Source organism: Apteryx mantelli, chromosome 1 (assembly GCF_036417845.1).
Source record: "Apteryx mantelli isolate bAptMan1 chromosome 1, bAptMan1.hap1, whole genome shotgun sequence".
NCBI classification, from domain to species: Eukaryota; Metazoa; Chordata; class Aves; order Apterygiformes; family Apterygidae; genus Apteryx; species Apteryx mantelli.
The window spans coordinates 86,387,204-86,411,017 of NC_089978.1; the positions used below are offsets into that span (position 1 = coordinate 86,387,204).

Consider the following 23,814-nt stretch of genomic DNA (forward strand, 5'->3'; position numbering starts at 1 on the left):
TTCCCTGCGACGTTCGGAAGTGGCGTACGCGGAAGGAGCAGGCGGCCCGGGTTTCCGCATAGCGAGCCGCTTGCCCGTGCCGTTAGGAGTGTCCGGTAACCGCCGAGCGCGGCCGCGGCCGCCCCTGCGCCATGTTGCGCGGCCTGGGCAGCTGGCTGGGACTAGAGCGAGCAGGCGAGGAGAAACTGCTGCCGGCCGAGGAGGGGAGCCGGAGCAGCCCTGCGGATGCAGGCGCGGGTGAGGAGCCCGCCGCGCGGAGCCAGGAGCAGGCGGAGCTGCAGGCGGACTCGGACCCGCTCCTCAGCCAGGCCAAAGGACTCGGCAGTGAGTGTCCTGCCTGCGCTGCCGCCGCCCGGGGGAGCCGGGCGGAGGCGACCCGGCCCTGACACCGGCTGGGGGGCCGTTGCACCTGACCGAAAAGCGTGTCCCACCTTCCCCCCCCCCCCCCCCCGCCTTCAATGCGGCCCTGGCGGCTCGTGTGTCCCCGCCGCCTTTGCTCCGCTCCCCCGCCGTACGCCCGGCCGGGCCGGCCTGCGACGTAGCGGAGAGCTGTGGGGACGCTCCAAGTAGTGCTTCTCCCCCCCCGCGACACACACCCACCCCCCCACACCCACCCACCCCGCTGCTGGGAGGGCTTCACGCCAGGGGAAACGGAAAAGGTCTCAGTAAAAGAATAGCTTCCCATGTTGGGGGGGTGTCTTGCCTTGGCCACCTCACCTGGGGAGTGGTGCTTATAGTGGTGTTAAAAAGAGAGAAAAAAAAACATAGTGGTTTTAAAGCAGTAAAACTGTCTTTGTATGGTGACAGTAACACAGGGCAACAACTGAAGGAGCAAAGGTAGGACAGTTTAAAGCATGTTTAGGAGTTAGGATAGAAGTTAAAAATAGTTATCATTTTCCTTTAAAGCAAAGCTTTAACTGAACTAAGCGGGCACAAATTGGTTTTAAATTGAATTAAGCATGTTTCTTCTCAGTTCACCAAAGTTAAAAGAAAAATTTTTTTTGCATCTAGATAACTACAACTCTGATGTAGCTTGCTTAGTGATGCAAAAAGGGGAATGCAAGCTTATAAGATGACCAGAATACTCTTTTAAAAAAAAAAAAAAAAAAGCATATCTTTCCAGATGTAAACAGTAATTCAGATCAGGTTAGCTAGTCTGTAAAGTTCTCTCAGTGAAGAATGTGTTAAAAGCCATTCTTCTCTACCCTTTTGTTCTTTGATGTTCCCGTATATCTTCCTGTTTTGCATCTCTTTTAAATCATGTTTGTTAACTGTGATCTATGACATGCATCACTACCGTGCATTTCGCAGGTTGGAGTTTTTCCTACAATGTGCTCCACAATTCTGAAACAGTCCCATGCAATTGATAAAGCTGAAAGCTTGAAAGTGAGCTGATTCTCATAAAGTCCAAAAAATGAAGATGTAGTTAGATATTCCTTTTAGATAACAATAACTGACAACAAGAAGTGTTTAAGTGAGTTGCTAACAATTCTGTGCGCTGTTGAAGGATGTTGCCACACTGGAAATCAAAAATCATTTAAAAATCTTTTTGGATGTTTGAAATACAAATCAAGGCATTGACTACAAACATGTCAGTTATCTTTCTTAGAAAAGTTATTAAATGAGCAGTATTTCTTTAAGTTTCTGTTCTAACTATGGGAGAAGTGATGTGAGCATGCAGAATAATGTACTTTGTGAAGTGCTGTGGGTTTTGCACGATTTTTTATGTAAAAATACTTTAACTATTTTGTTAAACTCATCTGTAATAAGACAGGGTTGTAATTAGGTGTAGGCAAGAATAGATGTAGGCAAAATTTACTATAGTAGGTTCTCAGAATTTTAGTTCATACAAAGTGGAACTCCATTGATAAAATGTTTGTTACTAATGCTCTGAAATACTGGATCAATATCTTTTGAAAGCTTAGTCTGAGATGGTTCATGAATGGTTTGCCTTGGGCTTTCTGAACTGCAGCAGATTATCTAAATTGTTCATAGATGCTTGTCTGATTAGTGTTTTAAGTAGATCCTAATCCAGCAGTCACTCTGACTGTGGAAGACAGAAAAAAGACTGAATTTTCAGAGGAAGAATAAGTATTGACCATTATGCATTTAAAGGTCCATCCCATAACAGTAAACACAGTAATCTGTAAAAGATGTAACTCCTTTAGATTCAATTTCAGTGAATTAATTTGCTCTGGAAGTGAGAATTTGATCTAGTGATCCATGGATTTGACGCATGTCTGTGTCCATCCGTGTCTGTGACACAACAGAAGATTGTGGTAGAAAGGTCGTCTTTTTAAAAGCAGTTGGACATTACAGATTTCCCTAGCACATAAAGAATTCTACCAGTAAAACTGAAATCTTGCATATATTGTTTGTATGCTCATTATCAAGTTATTACAAAAGGTAGCATTGCCAGCATAGTATCATCCGTGGTTGGAGAATTCGTCAATATGAACTAAAAATATAAATATTGCTCATCAAATAATCTTAATAGGGACATAGTTTTGGAAGAGGGAAGGAAACTTTCTCGGTCTTTGAAAGTGGAAGCATTGTTTTTCCACCACTAGTTCACTAGGCCAAGTACTGCCTCCTATTGAGGCTTTATAAGTACCTTAGTATAAGAAGAAATAAGAAGAATACTTGTCTTTAATAGAAAGAAAAAACATTTTGCTCTTCAGACTAGTTTCAGTTCTGGCCATAAGACTGGCAAAAACACTTTGCTCAACTATACCGAGAAGTTGCTATGTTGTAGTGTAACATACACCACCTGCAATGACAAATGTTTCAGGACCTTTTGCATCCGAAACAATTGTATACAAGAAACCTTCCAGGGATGCATAAAACAACAAATAAAGGTTGGGGGAAGCAATCCGGTAGGCTGCTCTCTCCTCTACTGTCATAAGGAGTATACTGTATGTGTGTATATATATAGTGTAAGATAGGCATTTTTATATACAATATGAAGCTTGTGATGTGGTGTGAAGCCTGATAAGAGATACCAAAGATGCTAGCAAGCACTGGGAGGAATTTTGGTTGTCACTATTCTGTGACTTATAAATGGAAGTTATGTGTAGAAAACTGTCTTTCTTAAGGGCTGACTAGACCTCTACATTTTTCAGTACGGATTTGGCAATGTCATTAAGAAAGAACATTTTATAAGCCGCAAAGAACAGCAGCCAGCTTTGCAAAAAGTGACATGACTACTCCAAAGCAATTCATTCTGTTAGTTGTTAACAGCTGTGTGTGTTAAAATAACTCACATTTTTTCACATGCTAAGGTTATTTTTTACATTTCTAACCTATAAGGCAACTTGAATTTTCGAGGTCCTGAAAAGGAAGATACTTGTTTTCTTCCCTCTCTCTCCCCCCACCCTCTGCAACTGCTGTCTGTTTTTAAGTCCCCTATGTAAAAGTAAATTTCTTGGAATAACTGAAAGATCCTTGCTATCCCACATGCTTTGCGTTCTTTCTTATGCCTCAAATATGTCTCTGATAATCACCATACAGCTTAAAAACACCATTACATCTTCCTACAAGCCTAAATTATAGATACTGACATTGTATATACTGTAATTGTGAAATTACAGACAATAATACATCTGTTTAATACAGTGCTTATGACATAGTGTAACTATCTGAGAAATAAACTAATTCAATATTGTTTTAAGGTACTTTGTCAGTAAATTGATTTTTAATGTTTCTGAAGGTTAATGATTTACATTTTGATGCTTGCCTTCTCAAGTATGTTCTGACCCCTTAGTTAAAAACTAACAATACAGGACAACTGTTTCTGCTATATGGTTCTTTTCTTGCCACCTTTCTTCAGTTCAGCACTGCTGGTATAAAAGATGGTAATTAGAATTTTAAAAAGATGGTAATTAGAGTTTTAAAAAGTATTTTTCTGAATGGCATCAGAATAGCAGTAACAAATAAAGAGCCACATTATTTCTAATGAAGCTAAAAAAGACAATGCAAAGTAGAAAAGGGGCCACATCAAGAGCGATATTCTACCTTAAGACTTCCGAAGGAGTTTGAAGTCTTATCTACCTGAAATTTTTAATGTGTTTGTTGACTCACTTCATGAGACTTTATTGTGCATGTTGATTTTCTTAATTAAAAAAAAACTGTTTTATTCATGTTGCTAAAGCTACTTCATTGCTTAATGTCTGAATACTACTTAAATAATTGAAGTTATAAAAGACATTGCTTCAGAAAATTGATTGGAGGGCAGCATTTCAAAGGCTACTAGAAATGTTTGGTTTAGTAAACAAGTTTAAGGTATGATAGTTTACGGTTTACAGAAATTTTTGATCAAACATACAGTTACATAACTAAATAACAAGAACTAGAAAAGGATAAATAGGATTTTAGGAGTTCTTTGTAGACAAGAAGCTAAGTTAAATGATTCTGAAAGAAGACTTCAGGTAGGTAGCCAAACGTAGAAAAATAAAAGAAATCTAGTAAGATTGGATGTAAAGAGAGATTTTTCAACTCTTTCTCTTCTCATCTGTGAAAGGTTACCTCTTCAATTTTGCCACTGCTGCTACAAAAAAGATATCTGAATCAGTTGCAGAAACAGCACAAACTATAAAGAAGTCTGTAGAAGAAGGAAAAATCGACAGTATAATTGATAAGGTATTTCATTTTTCGGTTACTTGATCTGTAACATCTGCTTGCTTACTGTTACTGGAATGTGTAACAAATCTGGCACATGACACTTTATTTCTTTAAACTTGCTTTAGGAATTCGATGGTTCAAGCGCGGCTATTTCCTGTCATGACTAACAGCTTGACTGAAGTGTGTGTACAGTGTAGACATGCCAAAAACTTGTTAATAGATAACTTGTACATGAAAATGCAGTTAATAGAACAGCTTCTCTGTTAGCTTAATAATATATGCACTTGTTAAAACAACTGACATTAAATATCTAACCATGGTGGGTTTCTTTAATATAATAAAATTACTTTAAAGGCTTACTGTTATACAGTGCTCGCTAACTGAAGAGTTGTTCAGGGTTTCTTCACGTTGTTCATTTTGTGGTCCTTAGCCCTGTTCACTTCACAGCATTCAAGTTCTTACCAGAAAGCACAATTGACTTTCTCATGTATTTTTCTAAAACATTTGTCCCTTGCAGTAGTCATTTGAAAGTTTTAGGAGTAGGAAACAGTTCAGTTTTGCTGTGGTGAGATGGCAGGCAGTTTTGGTAATTTTCTTCATGTTGTGACATCTGGTCTATATGTTGAACACCACGCCTCATTGTGTGACTGAAAAGTGTGATGTGGTTTTCACGTGAGCATGTTTTTGTATTGTGCTTATGAAAATGACCTGGTAAAGTTATTGTAAGTCAGGTACAGCTTATGTTTTTTAAAAAAATTTCTTTGCAACTATGTTATATTAAAAAAGCCACACACACACTAAAAAAGGTTTGCTTTGAAATTAAAGGCATAATAGTTGAAGTTCCACTAATATTTGCATTTAGAGCTCAACTGTTGCAGGAGAGAGAGTACACTTAAAGTTTGCAGACTATTCCAGAGTAGGAAAAGTTACAATATCATTTTCAATCTCCATACTATATTCTGAATTCCTTGCAAGACTGGAAACATGTCTAAGATCCAGTAAGACAGTATTTTGCATTTCCCTTTTGGAAATTTCAGGACTGAAGAGATGAAGAAGAAGCAAAATTATTTAGAAGAAGTATTACTGGAAATCATCTGGGGATTTTTGTTCACCAGAAAATGTATACAAGTCATCCATGAATGCTGTTGCAAAAAGTATATATATATGTGTGTGTGTGTGTGTGTGTGTGTATATTATTTATCACTGTGGGAAGTCTCAAATTGTGCTAACACGCTTCTTTACTCAATATTGCACCTGTGTTCAGTATCCTTCAGGATGTAGATAAACTGGAGAAAGACCAGAACACAGTTTTAGATATGATGACATAGGAGGAAAGGCTGGAAGAATTGGGGTTGTTTTAGTCTTTTTACAAGGGTTAAGGAAGGGGTGTAACAAAGATGCCTGTGATAAACTATCTGCCATTTCTAGTGATCGTTGTTCAAGTAGTAAACAACTTAATTTGCTGCTAATCTTGGGTGAAATAACTAAGATCTTTCCAACAATGCAGATGAGTAAGTTTGGGAATGGGTAACTTAGGATATAGAGCCCCTGTTACTGGAGATTTAAAGCTTTAATTATATGGCTGTGAGGCAAAATTGATCACGTCTCAGCAAAAGAATGAGTTAGATGACCATTGGGGTCCTTCTGAGATGCACATTTTCAAAACGTCTGTATTACTGCTTGGATTTATGTGTATTTGGGGGATTACAACATGTTCAGAAGATTTCACTAATTTGAGTCTTCAGTAGGAGACAACTTTGACCTAAATTTCCAGAGTGAATAGCAGGGTATAAACACACAGTTTCCATCAACTTAAATGCAGTAATGAGTGTTCAGCCCATTTGCGTTCAACACATTTGCAGGTCAGTTCTGTGGAAAAATTAGGTTTAATTGCCTACACTTAAAGCAGTTCTGTTGCTCAGGGATTTAAATCAGCTTCCAGGGCTGCATTCAGTTATTTCAATTAAGACAGTCCTTTCTCTCTCTGCAGTCTTCTGCATCATTTATGACATGTCTTCTGGTTTGACAACAGCTGCCTCCTTTTAAAGTCCTTAGTTCCAACAGAGGAAAAACGAGGTACAATGAGTGAGACAGAACTCTTATGGAGGGAGGTGTATAATGTGATCCTGTAATTAAAAAAAAAAAAAATGCATATAGAACTGCTTGTCCCTCCCGCTTTGGAAGCATATCATGATGTTATCCTCTGTAAGCCAGTAACCAGGAAATGGAACATTTAATATGCTTTATGAGAGAATCTTCTACAATTCTTAACTAAATTTGAATTCACATTTAAGATGTAAAACAGGAAAGTGTGTGCTCTTTTGACCGAAGTTTGGTTAGTTGCAATGTTGTTGTTAATCAGAGCCTGATCAAAAGGTCTGAAGGGTCATAGGGGAGAAGCAGATTCAATTATAATTGTTGACCAAATGATCCGGCTGTATTTTTGAAGGCATAATTTTCTGTGTCCAGCTGTGCTAGAGGAAGACATTTTTGCCTGGAGCTGCCTTCTTGCTTCTTAGGAAGAGATGCAGGGAAGTTGCTCTTCAGTGCTTTTCAGTTAAACAGCTCACTGACTTAAACTTATTTTAAGTTGATCTAGCTCAGGTACTACTTTTTGCTTGTTTAAGGTAATTTTCCTGCTGAGACAGGCAGTTGGGGGATGTCTGGGAGAAGTAAGGTGTGTTTTGTTTGTTTTTCCCAGCAGTTGTCTTCAGTTTACTTAAGTGGGAAGAGGAAATGCTATAACCTGTCTCTTAAATGCATCTCTGAAGCAAGAATCAGAATTAAGTCAGCTTTATGGATATTGTCTAGGAAGCCCTTAGAGCTGTATAGTTACGGTTTCATAAGGCCCAGTGAGCTAAAGAAACAGCTCACTACTATCTTGTTCTGTCCCTGATCCCGCCACTTATCTCTGCTTCCTCTCCCTGTTCCTGGCTGCTGGCTCCATTGCTTAATTTTATGTTTTTTCAGTGCTTTAACTCACAAGTTTGGCAGAAAAAAAATCCAGCAAAAAGTCTGTGTTGTGCGCTTTGTGGGCAAAGGCAGCTTGGAAGGGGAGGGGAACCATCCAAAGTCAACCCAAGTGTAGTGGGAGAGTGTCAGAGATGAGAGGTGCAACCAGACCCCTACTCCTCTTCTCTCTGACCTCCCTGTCTCAGCATCAGTGAGCTGTTGCATTGATTTGGTTGCCTGGGGAAATAAAGCCTTGCACTTTTTTTTTCCTCCCCTGAAATAAAATACAGTGAGCTTAAGTTTCTTGCTATAATTGGTGTTCATGCCCTCTCTCAAAATAATCATCAAATGACTCTTAAATTTTTCTTATGACTGTATTTTATCTCCAGGTTTCATTGACTTTTTAATGACAGCTATCTGTACGTAATAGCAAAGTTATACTCCCTGCTACCCAGGATACCAGAGTCTACCTGGCATGCTTTTGATCCACAGAATATCTGCAGCTGTGTGTCAGCTGGGAAAAAAGGAGAAATAGACTGAGAAGGTTATTGATAATGCTTCTTTATTATAGAAATAGTAGTGCTCATAAAATATGCTGTAGGTAACTTAGCTACAATTTCTTATGCCTAAAATAGCATTTTCTTTTTTCTGCGAATACCTGCAAATACATGAATTCCCTATTTTGACTAAAAAGCTTGCATACTGGGAAATCAGATTATAGTTTCTATAGCATCCTAAAGCTTTTCTCTTGTACCATGTGAAGTATTTTATTCTCTAAACGCTAAACATTTATATCACTTAAGATCAGGAGGAAACAATGCGATTATTTGCATAACAGGCACTACAGTAGTTCTCTCACTGATGTTACCTTGTGCTGAAATGCTGTGGTTTTTAGCTGGAAACTTTTTTATAGGGATTCACCGTGATTTGGTTTGAGAATTTATATGCTTTTTGGCAACTTGCTTAATTGATCAGTAGATCTCACTCTTCACATTTTTTTTATCTTACTAGTAATTTAAATATTATAGTTTTAACTTCTAGCTTGATTCCTTTTTTGCCTCTGCTCTCTACTGCAGAACGGCATTCACATTGTTACTTCTAGATTATGGCATACTGACTTTGGAAATATGTTTGAAAACACTAAATCTTATGCTGTAAAGTTGTGTGATGCATATAGCTCTTCCATGACCGTTCTCCATTTTTAAGGTTAACTTCAATATAGGGTATTCCTGGAAGTAAGTCCTTGATGAAAATTTGTCAGCATCATAAAAGGAGAAATGATTCAATTTCAGAGATTCACTGAGTCAAACTGAAAATCATACTTAAATTTGACTTGTAAAATTGTTATTGCAATGTATATATTTCCTTAGTCAATCCTTAAAACATGTTGTAAGGCCAAGGGTATATTTGAGTGTTTATAGTGTTTTAAAAAGCTGTTCTATATAGGTCTAAACAGATAATCTGTGTTGTTTGTATTTGATTTGGTAAGGAGATAAGTGTATTTCATAGTATGCTGATGTTCAAATTAAGTTTGTCAACTAGGATTTTAAAGGCAAAATGGAGTGGTTCAGTAAAGGGTAATGTGTGATTGACATGAAACATCTGTGGTTAGCTTACAAAAAAAAGATCGGGGATATTAGAATATGACACTGCAATGTATTTGAAAGTATTTTCTGTCTAAACATGAAAAAAGTGAAGTTTTTTATTTCTTGTGGCTCTTTCATTTTTATTCTAGACAATTATTGGAGACTTTCAGAAGGAACAAGAGAAATTTGTCCAAGAGCAACAGACGAAAAAATCTGGTACTGTACTTTTTTATTAGGGTAATTGTGCATAAACTAAAGTTTTACTGGAAGCTGAATAATTAAGCTCATTCTGTTTAATGAAACATAGTTATAGCAGAACTTAATGCGTGTTGTTGGGAAAAAAGATGCCATTTTTATGCGAGATTAGTAAAACAATAGTGTTACATTAGTTTAGATTGCTTTTTTAACCAAATTTAACTTACCATTATATAAACAAAGATCAATGTGTTAGCAAAGCTGATCCTTTATTGTTGTTTTGAATTTCAAGTGTGTGTATTATTGGAAGGAGACACACTGATTACCTCTCTTGGGCTTTAGCAATCATGTAACATTTTAATAATAAAATTAAAAACATGGGGTGGGGGTTGCACTATAGTATTTAATTAGTTTTACTGTGGGAGTTGCTGCACTTATATTAAAGGCATAATTGCTCTTTTGCTTTCCCATAAGTCATTTGCTTTGTAATTATCTGTGATCTAAATCCTTCTTTGAGTTATCCACCCATGTATTACTGAGATCAGTGGATCTATTTGAGACTCTAATAAACAAATTTTTTTTCTATGTTACGTTTCATCTTTGGCTTATCTTCTTTAATGTGTTAACCTGAATACCATAATTTGTTACAGTTTGAATAAGTAGTGTCTCTGTTTTTAACATTGAATATGAGACAGTTTTAAATGGATCATGATGAAATTTTTCATACTGTCTGTAGTTAATATGTTAATCTGGCTTCTTCTTGCAGTGCTGCTCATGTGATCATGCTGTCTGTATATCTGTCTTTTTGTTTCTATTAATAAACTTTGACATCTGCTGATAAATACATTTCTACAAATTTCATGAAAATAGGTAGCTGGCTTGACAAAAGAGAGAGAGAGAGGTGGCCTAACTGAAAGAAGCATTAGCATCAGCACATACCTATTGGACATCAGTGAATCCATGTGGGAGAAAGATCTTAAATATGCCAGGTGCATAGGAAACCAAGCTTCATTAGTTCTAGTGCACAAGAATTATTTGTGGACTACTAGCAATGCATCATGATGTCTCTGCAGGCTGAATCAGTATAGACAGTGAAGAGATTAATCTATTTTTGTGCATCTAGATCAGTTCACTTTTTCTGCTTATGGCCTACAGAATGAACTGTTCTGGAAATATCTGTGTAGATATGTAAATCAGATCAACTGGAGTATGCTTATTCAGTGTATAACATGTTGTAATATATTATAAATTTAGAACTTCTTTTTCTCCATAGCTAAGGAATTGCTTCCTTAGCTGATACCAGCCTTCTGGATGTCAAAAAATTGATTCAATAGTAAATTATTCTGAAAACTTAAAAATCAGACACAGTTTAAAGTACGTCTAGAAATTTCTGTGTGCAGACCGCTCAGCCCGTTATACAACGCTGCTTTAGTAACTAAACTAAAAAACTGCAAATCTGAGAACAGTGGGAAGAAAACCCTGAAGTTTTAGTTTTAAAATCAGCAAATCAGAAATCAGCAGCTATTTAAATTTTCTGTTTACTTTTATTAAGCAAAGATCCATTACTAGAGCTCATCTCTTATGCCTTGAGCTTAGTTTAGGATAAAGGAACAATGAACTGGTGTACTGATATATGTGACGTTTTACATTATTTTGTTTAGTGATAGGGTTTTGTATTTTGTATTTAAATGTAATAAAAAGGTAATTATTTTTTCCCCTTTTAATTATAGAAGCAGCAGTGCCTCCTTGGGTAGATAGCAATGAAGAAGAAACAATTCAACAACAAATACTGGCCTTATCAGCAGTAAGTATTGTTTGCTGTAAGATCTGGAATTTTTCTGTCGTAGATATTAAAACTTCCTTTTTTTCAAAGTAAGTTTGTCTGGCATTATTAAGTTATGTATTGTCAATATGCATTTTTTTTTAGATGTCTGTCACTGCACCGGTAACATGCAAGAGTAAATGGGAGTTCTTCCAGCACTGACTTGAGCTAAAGTAGATCCCTGATACAATTTTTATTTATTTTTTTTTAAGGTTATGCAGCTTTGTGCTATTATTAGAAATATGTGGAAAGTGGGATTGCTTTGCTGGTCATGTGTGTTGAATGCAATATCCCTTTTTTGATATCCGTTAACAACTATAATATGTTCTTCAAAGGATAAACGAAATTTTCTGCGGGATCCTCCAGCAGGTGTTCAGTTTAATTTTGACTTTGATCAAATGTACCCTGTTGCAATGGTTATGTTACAAGAAGATGAACTTCTCAATAGGATGAGGTTTGATCTCGTTCCTAAACAGTAAGTAATTTTTGCTGGTAACTATATATCATTGTACTTGTAATATTTCTGCTTTAATATCTGTAGATTACGCTTTCTTCTTTTAACTTCCTTCAATTCTTCCAGTATGTACTTCCACTGTATGTATTTTGTATCTGCTAATTTCAAATACATGGAATATTGTAGGTGCACTGTAGTTTAGCAATTAAAAGAAAAGCTAAAAAGAAGTAGGTCTGTTTGGAATTCAGAAGGACTAAGGACCTGTTAAGATTTGAGTATGAAAGTGATCTCAAATTTTTCCAAGTTCGAGGCATTAAATTGATTGAGAATTTTTTTCCCAAAGAAAGGTAAATATTGCAACAGAACTTTTCAGATCTAGTGCTGTAATTGACACCCCAAAGAGATTAGTAGAGATAGAGGCCCTCTGAAGAAAGGACAAAAGAACACATTACAGAGACTGATTCTAATAGAAGTAATGCAGGCAAGAAAAACTAGTTTTGAACAGCTAGGGAAAAAGTTCCGTGTTGTAACTGCCTTCTAGCGGACTTAACTAAAAGATAAGTGATGTTTTTGTGCCAGCACTTCTAGCCTGTTCCAGTATGGCTTCTTAATCTCAGTTTTATTCTAGTCCTGTTCTCCTTCCCTACCCAGTCCCAGACTCTGCTCCTTAAGCTTGTTTCACAAGTCACCTTTCTTGTTAAGTAGGAGTTTCCAGCATTAGTCTCCTTGTCTGAGGATGGAAACTGGAAAGTAAACAGCTTTGTGAGCTTCTCTGTCTTAAGTCTTCTCCTTTTGTAAAATTTCATAGCTTCTCATTGTATTTACCCCTTCCCTGCTGTTTCTTTCTGGTCTGTCAGACCTAATGCTCTGCCTGTATTCTGGCTCTTCAGATCTGCTCCAATGCTGTCTTCAGTCTCTGGTCCTGCTATCCTTGCCTAGCCTACCCCATTGCTTAATAGATTTTCTTCTGTTCTTAGTCTCAGTAGGCGCTGTTTGCCTGGACATGAAAAAACAAAGGTAACTCCAGTCTTTCCTCTTTCTTTCTTGACCTACATGGCTTCCTTCCCAAGCTGCCTAGCTTTTTCTGGCTTCTGTTTCTTCAGGGTTAAAACTGGGTCTCCTCCTCTTTGCTGGAGGATCATCAGTGGGAAATGTCACCCAAGAGGTGGGATTATCTTCCTTTTATCAGAGCTGATTGTTTACTAGATGGCAGTTTCTAGCTACTGAACGTCCTGCACTTGCAGACTAGGGCATGCTGAAAGTCATGCAGAAAGTGAAATAGTCTTGCCGCAATCTTAGAAGGGCTTTTGTCTGTAAATCAAAGATACCATTTTCACTTGAGGTCTAGAGAAGATGTACGTGAATATATCTTTCACAATGAGAAAATGTAGGTTTTAGAGAGGAAGTAAATAGAACAGGGTTATTGTTTTGTTGAGTTTGTTTACATGATTTGGAAAGAGGGATAGAACAGCATAATGTTTTTCCAAATATGCATTGCTGCCTGCTGTTAAGCTTTTTTTAAACAAATAACCTGTTACCATTGTATTTTCAAGTCCAATGTAACTATCTTGTAAGAGACCAAAATTTTGCGGTTTTTTTAAACTGCATTTATTTCACAAATTTCTAAGTTTTTACTTAAGAGGCAGTTCTTTCTACTCTTTCCCTCAACATGTTTAGTTTTATTTCATCGCTAGTTGGTAGAAGAAACCACATTCCCACATGTAGTCATCAAAACCTGTTTGTTTTCTCTAGTGTAAAGGAGGAGGTGTTCTGGAGAAATTACTTCTACAGGGTGTCCCTAATTAAACAGTCTGCACAACTCACCGCACTTGCTGCTCAACAGCAAGCAGTAGGGAAAGAAGAGAACAAAGGGAGAGAAGAGGATAGTCAACTGAAAGGTATGGAAAGGATTTGTTTTGACATGGCTCATGAAATTGGATAGTGTGACTTCTGTCATGCATGCTGACTATATGCATTGGGTGACATAGAATTTTTATCCTGGGTTTCCTATGAAATCAGGCATCTTGCTGGATGTTTTTGTCTAGTCAGGGAGGAGATGGTGCTCCCAGCATTTTTAACCCATTTTCCAATTTCAACCAATTTTCACAGAATAGTGGAAATCTTGAGAGAGAAAATTTTGTCCTTGGCCTATAACAGCTCAAGACACAAACTCAAGTGGTCTCTGGAGCTCTTTTTTGACCTGTCAGAGAGAAATAGGAGGTACCTTTGGTACATCTGATAGACAAGAGGCGCTAGCCAACCCAGCCAGCTGCCATGCTTGTTGCTCTAGGCTTGTCTCAGCACATGTTCTTTTGCTTAGGCCTCAGGCCAAACAAGTAAGTTGGTGATGTGGAGGTAGGATTACTGTAGACGGGGGAGGCACAGAAGCGTACAGGATGTGGAAAGGGACAGAATGTATTGTAGAAATGGGGAAAGGTGGGAAAGGTGGGGGGACATGAGGCTAGCTGAGATTCAACCTTGAGATGGAAAAAGCCACCATAGGTTAGGTGGTTCTCTGTTATGGTTTCCTCTGTTAGGCTGAGCAGTTTATACGGTGTATCGTTATAGGCCCCCTTTTAGGTCACTGGGCATCTTTAGCCATGTGTAAAGACACTCTGCAAGCAGTGTATGTACAGCTTAAGAGTATAAAACAGTTACTGGCTAACACACAAAAGATACCTAGTAGCTCATTAAATCCTAACTTAAGCTAGATACATTCACCACCTCAATAAGACATCCGAAGAATCTTTGCCAGCCCAGCAGGCATTAGCAGAAGGAGAAAGGTCAGCCTCCACTGCTCCCTCAACAAATTCTCAGATCCCCAAATTGTCATCTTCCATCAAATCCATTGACACTGATGACGCTGGCAGGCTGACAACCAAACGATAAATGTCAAGTTGACTCATTCTTCCCACCCTCCACCTTTTTATTACAACTTTCTCAGGATATTACAACTTTCTATATTGGTATTTTTCCTCTTGAGTCCTTATGCAACTAATGATCCCATCTCTGTAATCCTACTTCAGTTTGTTGTTTCACCTTTCCTATCTTTTTATGCTTTCTCACAGCTCTTGTACAACTGGGCAGTTTTCTCAGTGGTCTAAGCTGACATTACGCAGCTGGGCCTTGACTCCTTGGGCACAAGCAGCTGAATCTTGGGGTGAGGCGGAGGTTGCAAGGTGGCTTACAGAGCAAGGTTTTTGCGTTGCGTAGAAGATACTTTTTGAAAACAGACTGTAGTTTGCCAACAGTTTGGCTAATTCTGTTTCTCATAGATTCTGTTTGAGTGTGTGCGTGTTAGCCCAGGCAAGGCCCCCTTCTAGAATGAATCAGGTAGTTTTCTCTCAGTCAAAATCCAAGCAACATTGACAGGACAGTTCACTCTGGAATCTACTCCAGACAGGAAGGCACCAATTCTGACTTATTTTATCCAGTACAGTTCTCTGCTGTCCCAATGGGCTGTGTATACTCAGACGTTGCAGCATGTCCCCGCGCTGAACAGCACACTGTCAATCATAAAAACACTGCTCATACTATTTTAGGTTTTGTAAGCTAAAAAAGAAATTATGGCCCATGACAGTATTACGTGGAGCACAGAGGAGATCTAGGCCAGATCTATGCAATGTGGCCACAGGCAGTGGGCTCCAGAGGATGCTAGCCCTTGAGCAGAGTAACTATTAGCCCACACCAGTGGGCTGTGGGGACCAGGGTTCCTCTCTCTGAGGAGGTCAACAAAGACAGTATAGAGGTAGCCCAGCATGATTTATCTATTTACTGTAATTATGTCATTCTTTTCCTGAGTGTAGTTTAAAGGACCGTTTTAAGCAAAGGAGTATAAAAATTGTGTATTTTATTCTGCACCTTTAATTTAAAAATGTGCCAGTTACAAAAAATGAAGTTGCAAGCTACATGATAGTGAATATTCCTACTGTTTCGGTGGTTTTGTAAGCATGGAGTTTTTTTATTTATACAACAGAGAAGCAATAGAGAAAATAAGATTATATAGGGAAACAACTGAGAGACTTGTTAGAAAATGTTTAAAATATTCGAGTTTTCCTGAGTTGCTTCAAGTTACTTCCGTTTTAAAGTGAAGACTTATTCTGTAGGCAGTGTCTGTTTATTACCTGATGTATATGAGAAATGGCTTTCACTGGCTTGTTTTTATTTTATGTATTAATCTGTTTGGTTACCTACCTGTGCTTCTAAACATTTTATTCAGTTGTTGATTTTTTTCAGTAGATGATAAAATATCCTAAAAAAAGAAATCCTTGACCTCAGGTTCCTCTCCAGTTACCATTTTGTTTTCATTTGCTCTTTCTGTACATGCCCTGTATGTACCATTTATGAACATTGTTCCAAGTTGCCGCTTCTGTTGGTTGTTGTTTTCTTTTGTGCTGTGTTTTTTAACAAAAACGCTAACAATCTCTTGGCCTGTGTTGACCAATGGAGTATATATCCCATATTTGTACTATCACAGATCATTTTTACACTACTAAAGGTGCTGTCTTTTGGTCCCACCTTGCCTGCCTCTGTGGTAACTTTTTCAGTGGATACTCTCCTGCCCTTTTATGCTATGCTGTAGGATTTTGTCTTTGGTTGACTCTGCCTATCCACTTGCACTCATGTTCTTGTGTAATCTTAACTGTGTATGTGGCCTTGGAGTTGTACCTTTTTTTTTTTGTCCCCCCCCACCTTTTTTTCCTTTTTTTTTTTTTAACCCAGTGGCTAGTAAATCTACCCCTCCAATATTCATGTGTCATCTAGTTCTGTATTTTCATGCAAGTCTAACATCCTTTCCCAGGTATCTTATCATCAACTTTTATTTTGCTTGGCCAAACCTGTGAACCTCATTTTTCTTCTTTCCTTTTATATTCATTCCCTGTATTTACTTTAATTAGAAGCCTGACAAGATGGATAATAATATTGTTAGCTGGTATTGTTGTTTAGTGTTGCTGCTGATTTTTTTCATAATTTTTTTTATCTGTTCATGCAAAACTGAGACCTCCACATCTTAATTGGCTCTTTTTGTGCTTATTCAAATGTTGGCCAAAAAGCAGGATTAAAAAAATTGCAAAGAAAATCATTTCTTCGGGAAGTCATAAATTGGCCAAAAATTATAAAGGAAGAATAGCTTGAGACTAGTGGATAATGTCAACTCAATATGAGCAAAAAAGCCTCAAAGATATTAATTCTTCGTGTATTTCATGTAACTTGGTGTCTGGGTAAAGGAGAGATATTGTATTATTGATTCCAACACAAGCAAGTTGACAACATAAGGTCTTTTTTTTATCAGATACCTCAGAATCTTGCAAGGTGCAGTTTCATGGAAGCTGTGACTTTTTGTTCCTTGTGTAAAAGAGCTATTCTTTAATGTCCTACACCAACTCTTTCATCATAACAAAGTTCTTGTTCTTTACCTTTTAGTGCACTACATTTAGGCCCATTACCTATTCACCTGTTCATGTCATATCACTTCTATGCTCTTCCCACATTCAGCTCCCATTTTTGTCATTTCCTGACAAGCAACTTGTGTTTTATGTGCAGTTTTCTTTTCTGTGTGCAGCTACCATGAACTCAGGGAATCTCTGATATTTGTATTTTGTGAACCTCAACAACTAACTGGCATATGAATGCATTTATATCATTCTCTCTTTTGGGGGGATTTCTTTTTGTGGATTTTTTTTCTTTATCTTTTGGGGATTTTTTTTCCTTTGGATTGTTCATTATATCAACTGAGAATTATATTGTAAACTGTTAGGAGTAGTGACTGTCTTCTCCTCTGGTTTCTGCAGTGCCTTACAATAGATCTTTGAGTGTATATATATATATCTTGATGATCTTTGAGCCTTTTAGTCCATAGTGTAGAGAAAAAGGTGACATTTGAAAAGATTTCTTTGCGCTTACTAAAGCATAAGTTCTGCCAAAAGAAATTTTCTTCACAATTGTTTTTAAGCATATTCACTGTGAAGTCTGGTTACTATTAGTATGCTTCCTCTCATCACAGAGCTTCTTATTTGATTTCTGTTTCTGCATTTCATTGCTTCAGTAAACCAATTTCAGAAAATAGAAAGCTGCTACTGTTGTGGCTGATTGGCTCGTCAAATAGACAGAAGTACTTCTGTCATTAATTACAATGCTGAATGTTTCCTTTACGCAAGTTAAACCTGTAGTTAAATGGCCAGTGTTAAACTGTAAGTTCCTAGGACAATGTAACCTTGGTTTTAAGTAGTACAGTATGTAGGTCACATTTGCAAAGCCAAGACATGGCTTTTTCAATGGATGTGTTTCAACTCTGCAGGAGAGACAGGGCAACTCACCCTATTGAACAACAAACCTCTTATCTTTGAGTCATCCACACTCTTAGAAATTGCAATCAAAGAGAAATCTGTTGGATAACACCCAAAGAGTTCTGCTAGTAAAACTTATCATCGCAGCTGAAAACAAAACATATCTTCAGCAAAAGTTTACAAAATGCAATGTTTTTTGACCTGACATGTATCTCATACAATTCAGAAGACCAGTATAGGATATGCAGATAGGTTTACTGTCCTAATCACTACATTTTATGTAATGGCAAAGATATATTTACTAGACTATGTTTTGTTTGAGTCTGAGTTTTAGCAGGTCTTGGGGGCTGTGAATCATCTGTGTTTTATTTTTGATTAAAATGACCTTTTAGAAGGTTGGATTCCCTAAGTGGTGGATAAAACTAGAAGTAGTTGTTTGCTAGTAACCCTTCCTGATGTTCAGAGTTTCTCCTCCAAGCTGACTGATGTCTATAAAATAGAGTTAATTGCCTTCCATTTTATCTCCATCTGTCTCTTCCTTATATGCTATTTTCACCAAGTTTAATTAGCATGGTTGGTGGGGAGGAAAAAAGAAGGGAAAAATTGGAGATATCCCACATTCTAACAGAGAAGCTATATGCACAAGCTATGTAACCAAATGCCAGGTTCTAATCTTTCTCCAGGTATCAGGAGCTATTTACTTAGAAAGGAGGTGGTTGTAGGAGACGATGCTAGGCCAGCGGTTCCAAACCAGTGCTAATGGTATGCTAGACACTTCAGACTGGTATGTGGCCCAGGGCCAAGTTGCTCTGCTGCGTCTACGTGAGAGAGGGTGATGGAACTTGAGGCACCTCTCTTGCCCTGTGCGTTGGGCACTAGGCATTGAACAGCCAGGAGTCCTGCAGCCTGCTCTGCCGGGGGTGCTGCCACCCCTGTAGGGGTGATGTTGGGTACAGTAGCAGATCCTCTGCAGATTGGAAAGGGGAGGGAATAAAGAGGGTGTGACAGGAGCCATTGAGTAGATGAGCTGTATAAGCAATGGCAACCACCAATTAAAGAATTATTTTAATTAGAGCTGATCTTAATTTTACAAATTAAACCCCCCAAAATTCCCCCTTCAGAAATTGCTGAGTAAGCAGAAGAGGTCCATCTGGGCACATCACAGTACACGGAGCTGTAAGGTCAGAGCTGCTTTGCACATTTAAACAAATAAAACTGCTAAACAAGCACATAACCACTACCCCAATCTGCCCAGTATGTTAATTGTTCTTGCAACCATATGGCTTTTCATGGCAACTCCTCTACCCTTCTAGTTGCAGGAGGATGAGGAGGATGAGGAGGAGGAAGCCTGGAATGTTCTTTACCTACCAAGAATAAGATCTGTCCATGCATATAAATGATCATGCCCACCTAGCACCATGCTACTAAATTCAGAATGCACAGTAAGCGTTACTAGGAAATTGGGGACAGCTTCTAGGGTTTCTGTTTTTCAGCGATTTCCTTCCTCCCATGTGGAAAGAAAAGGTAAGGCTGCAAAGCACCCTTCTCCTGTGCTTTTAGGGATGTGCATACAGGTGTAGTCTGGTAGATCTAAGAGCTAGCTACTGCCCATGTCTGTAGTGGTGGCCAACCAGATAAGTTTGGGAACTATTCTAGGCAGTAACTGGATTTCAGGAGCAAGTCTACATCTTTATAACGTTATAGATTTTGCGCCCTATGGTGTAAACCATGAGTGTTTTATAAAAGACATTCTTCCTGATTCCCAACTGTTCATATTTCATAGTTATTTGGATCATTTTGAGGTGGGCAGAGCAGTTCCTATGGTTTAACTTTGGATTCAGAATGAGGAAATAGTTTGTTAAATTTGATTTAAAATTAATTAGGCATATAACATCACTTCTCTTCACAGTCTTGTTTTTAGTGCAAATGCTTCACCCATGGCTGAATTCAGTCTTTCACCACGAGGATTCCTTAAAATTGAAAATACAGTGTTTCCTTGTATATTTAATAGCTATGCAGATTAAATGAGATCTTTATATATTTAAATATAATTTACCTTTTTCCCCCCCCCCTTCTTAGAAACAGTACGGCCCAAAACACCACCTGTTACAATAAAGTCTCAGCTCAAATCTCAAGAGGTAAAAATGCTTCTATATTTTATCTGGTATTTAGCATGTGAAACTGTCATTTAATATGTAATTATGCATCCTTTTGAGTTAGTTGTACTATGAAACTGTAATAATATAAATATCTGCCAGTTCTATGTTAACTTGCTGCTGTTCCTGCTGTTCCCTCTGCTGCTCTGTTGTGAGAATATTTGTTTTTAGTATATATACTTTAAAGCTCATTTTTAGTAGAAAAAGCAGTAGTGTATCTGAAGAGTAAATACTTTCATTAGTATTCTCCACACTGTAATAATACAAGGGGTTTTTTGTTTTTGTTTTTGTTTTCCAACTCTGAGGAGTAAGGGGGTTCCAACATGTTTGGATTACAAAGTTTGCATTGTATTTAAATATGATAGCTTCGTTAGAATATAGACTCTCGCACACACATATACGCACACACAGACAGTGTGCCATGTTTTGTCCGACTCTTTAGCAGTAGCCAGCTTAAGTTTAGGACATCTAAATTATGCATTGCCATAGCAACATTATTTTATTGTGAAAATAAGCGCTTTGCTTGACACTGCAAAAACCATCAACTTGGCCACCTAATGACACTTGTTCATTTCTGTGTTGTAAAATCAGTACCAGAGAGCTCTCTTGGCAGAAGCAGAGCTGTGTGTTCATTTGGCAATAATACGTAGTGCACTAAATTAAACAAGCATATTTCCAAAGAACAGTCCTCTCTAAATCTTATTTGTATATAGAAAGTTGTTACTGAATTGTGTTCAAAACTTAATATTAGCCATAGCTACTGTTCTGAACTACTTATGAGTTCATTATTGTTCCTGAAGATTACAAATACACAATTAAAGTTTTTAGGAGAATACAAAAAGGAACCTAGGATGGATAGCAGATTGTTTTCAGTACAGCTATCTAACATTCTTGTCTGTACAAAAATACTCTTTAAAAATGCATTTGTAATGCATTTGTTTTGTTTGGTGACTCTATCTAAAAGGCAGCCACACAAGTGAAAGTATGTATTGGTGGCACTTTTTTGTCCCTTTTTGGATAAGCTTCTACAAAACTATCTTATTATAGGATGAGGAGGAGATTTCCACAAGTCCAGGTGTATCAGAATTTGTGAGTGATGCTTTTGATGCCTGTAATTTGAATCAGGAAGACCTAAGAAAAGAAATGGAACAACTGGTGCTAGACAAAAAAAGAGAAGAGACTTCAGTAGTAGAAGGTAAGGTTTTAAAAAAAAAAAAAAAAAGATAATTGCTTTATCTTGACAGCTATTTTACCACATCTGTTCTTGGGGTTTTTTAATGGTCATAGAGGGCTGCATAATAAGCAGTTTATTTTTTTACCATAATATTTATTTACCAAATAGAGTAATTTTAAGATTGGTTGATTCAGAAAAAACATACTATAGTTAAATTTAGGAAAATAAATTTATGGTTGTTTTTCAAAATGTATGAGACATTTTCTGCGAGGAAATATTACAGAAATTAGTAATAGTTATTAGGACAGTCAAGCCATGTCTCCTGCAGAATGTTATTTGTGAGGAGTTTAAGTCCAAAGAACCTGTAAGCCATTAACATGCAATTTGTTTAGAAAAATCTCAGCTGGCCTTACTGACTTGGACTATGGAATTACTTACCTTCATATCCAAAGTATTATAATAGTAATTATTATGTAATACTTCAAATGCTCATCTCCTCCCCCACTCTCTTGCATATGATAGGTAGAGTCAATTAAAACAGAGATTAACAACACAGGAATGCCTTCTGACTCATTTTTTGCCCTGAAGTATGAAATATGATTACCTTTAACCCTGATTAAATTAACTTGCCTAGCTACAAATGTCAGTGTGGAAAATACCTACTTCTTTTTAAAATCATCCACAATATTTGATCTTGATTTTTCAGAAATGTTTATTCTACAAACTTAGGAACTTTTATTCATTTCCTGAATAGCACACAATTTTTTTGGTGAGACTTGATAGAGATTGAGTTGATAATAGAGTGAAAGACTTGAATTCACTATGGGAAAGGAGTTTGGAAAAGGAAACTTGTTACAGCTAAGCCATGTATTTGCTTTTTTTATCTATTTACTTTATATCTTTGTTATAGCATGCACACGGGAATCCAGATGTGTGTACTAATTCCTATTTATGGTCAGTCAAAAGATAAAATTTTTTATCTTGATCGTTTCTTTAATTTTGAATGAGAATTTCCATAGAATACAAGGGAAATAAGATTAATTCAATGCAAATTCATCTAGTTCTATTAAAAAAAAAAAAGGCAACATTTGATATTACCAAATTGATTCTCACACATCATTTATCTCTTGTAGAAGAGACTGCTGATTGGGAAAAGGAACTACAGCAAGAGCTTCAAGAATATGAGGTGGTGACAGAATCAGAAAAACGTGATGATAACTGGGACAAAGAAATAGAAGAAATGCTGCAAGAAGAAAATTAAGCATTTTCATGAAATCACTATAACCCTAAACTTTTTCTAAAAACTGACATGAAATTCTGCTATTTTGCTTACGAAAGATCTTCAAATGACCTGAAAGAATCTAAAACCATTATAATTCCATATAGGGATATAACTAGTATTGCTGTTCTTTATACGAGCAGTTTCTTCACCATTCTTTTAAAAGAAAAGAAAAAAGAGAAGCACTACAGGTTACATGTAATAATTAAAAGTGGTAAGAGTATTACATGAAGCAACAGTTTAGTGTGAGGCATTCTTAGGTGGCCAAGTTGTTCTACAGAAACACTTCTAAATTGAAGAATCTCAAGTTAAGTTTGTCTACAGCCTTCTGTTTGGGATGTAAAATTGGATGTTGTAAGTAACTTAGCTCTTGAAAATAACTGTATTTCATCACATTTGCACTCTCATCCCTATATGATCTGTAAATGTGTACCATTTATTAAGGTACTTGTAACTAGTAGCTTTTGTGTGTATTTAAGTTCCCTAACATATTTAGCCAAAGAATTTATATAAAATCCTATCAGAATAACTTCTCATAATGTGTTTAAAAAAATACTAATTCAGACTCCAAAAAAGTACAGATTTGTTATTGATCGGGTGATATAACTGGCAAATATTTACACATTTAAATACAAGGATAGTTCCTGCTTGATTTAACCTGTTGTTTTTGTTAGTTCATCGTGTTAAGATACTGCCTTTCCCCACAGAGAGAGATGGTTCAATGCATTCTTTCTTCAGAAGATTGTTATATTTCCATTTAATTTTGCTGTCTGTGTGAGAGCAAATTAAATGTTTCTTCTTATTTTAACTGCTGAAAAATATAAAACTCTGGCTGGTTTGGACTACTTTATTAAATACTGTAGATATGTATAAAATTGGTTCGTTTCTTTGGAGTGAGGGCAGGGTGAGGGGCAAACATACTGAAATATGTCTGACCTTGGCTGGATACTTCAGACTTGTGCATATTTCAAAAATATACTTTGTCACAGTGCATAAGTCATGAAATCTAAATAAAAAGTTTTCTTTAAAAGATTTTTTTGATTCTTATTAGACATCTGAATATTACATATAGTTTCCCCATTAAATTAGTACCTTTATGTATATAAATGAAAATTTAATGTTCTAGTTGTCATCTGTTCCATAAACTCCTGTAACAAAACACCTGTAAGAGTCTAAATATGAAGGAAAAGGGGTAAAATGAAGTAGGACCTACTGAGCACAATTGAATTATATGAAAGTTATATACAGTAAGTTCTGTTCGCATTGGCAATACTCCCTTACTAGTCTGT

At 37.1% G+C, this 23,814-nt stretch overlaps 1 protein-coding gene across 1 annotated transcript; it reads left to right on the forward strand.

Annotated features, from left to right (window-relative positions):
* Positions 1 to 37: 37 nt before the first annotated feature.
* SYAP1 (synapse associated protein 1) lies at positions 38 to 23,557 on the forward strand. The gene is made up of 9 exons (XM_067296980.1): positions 38 to 324; positions 4,520 to 4,638; positions 9,308 to 9,374; positions 11,084 to 11,157; positions 11,511 to 11,650; positions 13,382 to 13,527; positions 19,996 to 20,054; positions 21,120 to 21,267; positions 22,380 to 23,557. Exons 1-9 carry the CDS (start codon positions 132 to 134, stop codon positions 22,505 to 22,507), a joined length of 1,074 nt encoding a protein of 357 aa, XP_067153081.1. The 5' UTR covers positions 38 to 131; the 3' UTR covers positions 22,508 to 23,557.
* The last annotated feature ends 257 nt before the right edge of the window (positions 23,558 to 23,814 follow it).

Coding starts and splice junctions, on each gene's coding strand:
- SYAP1 (XM_067296980.1), top strand. CDS start 132: ATGTTGCGCGGCCTGGGCAGCTGGCTGGGACTAGAGCGAGCAGGCGAG. Junction 325..4,519: donor CCAGGCCAAAGGACTCGGCA/GTGAGTGTCCTG, acceptor CATCTGTGAAAG/GTTACCTCTTCAATTTTGCC. Junction 20,055..21,119: donor CTCAGCTCAAATCTCAAGAG/GTAAAAATGCTT, acceptor ATCTTATTATAG/GATGAGGAGGAGATTTCCAC.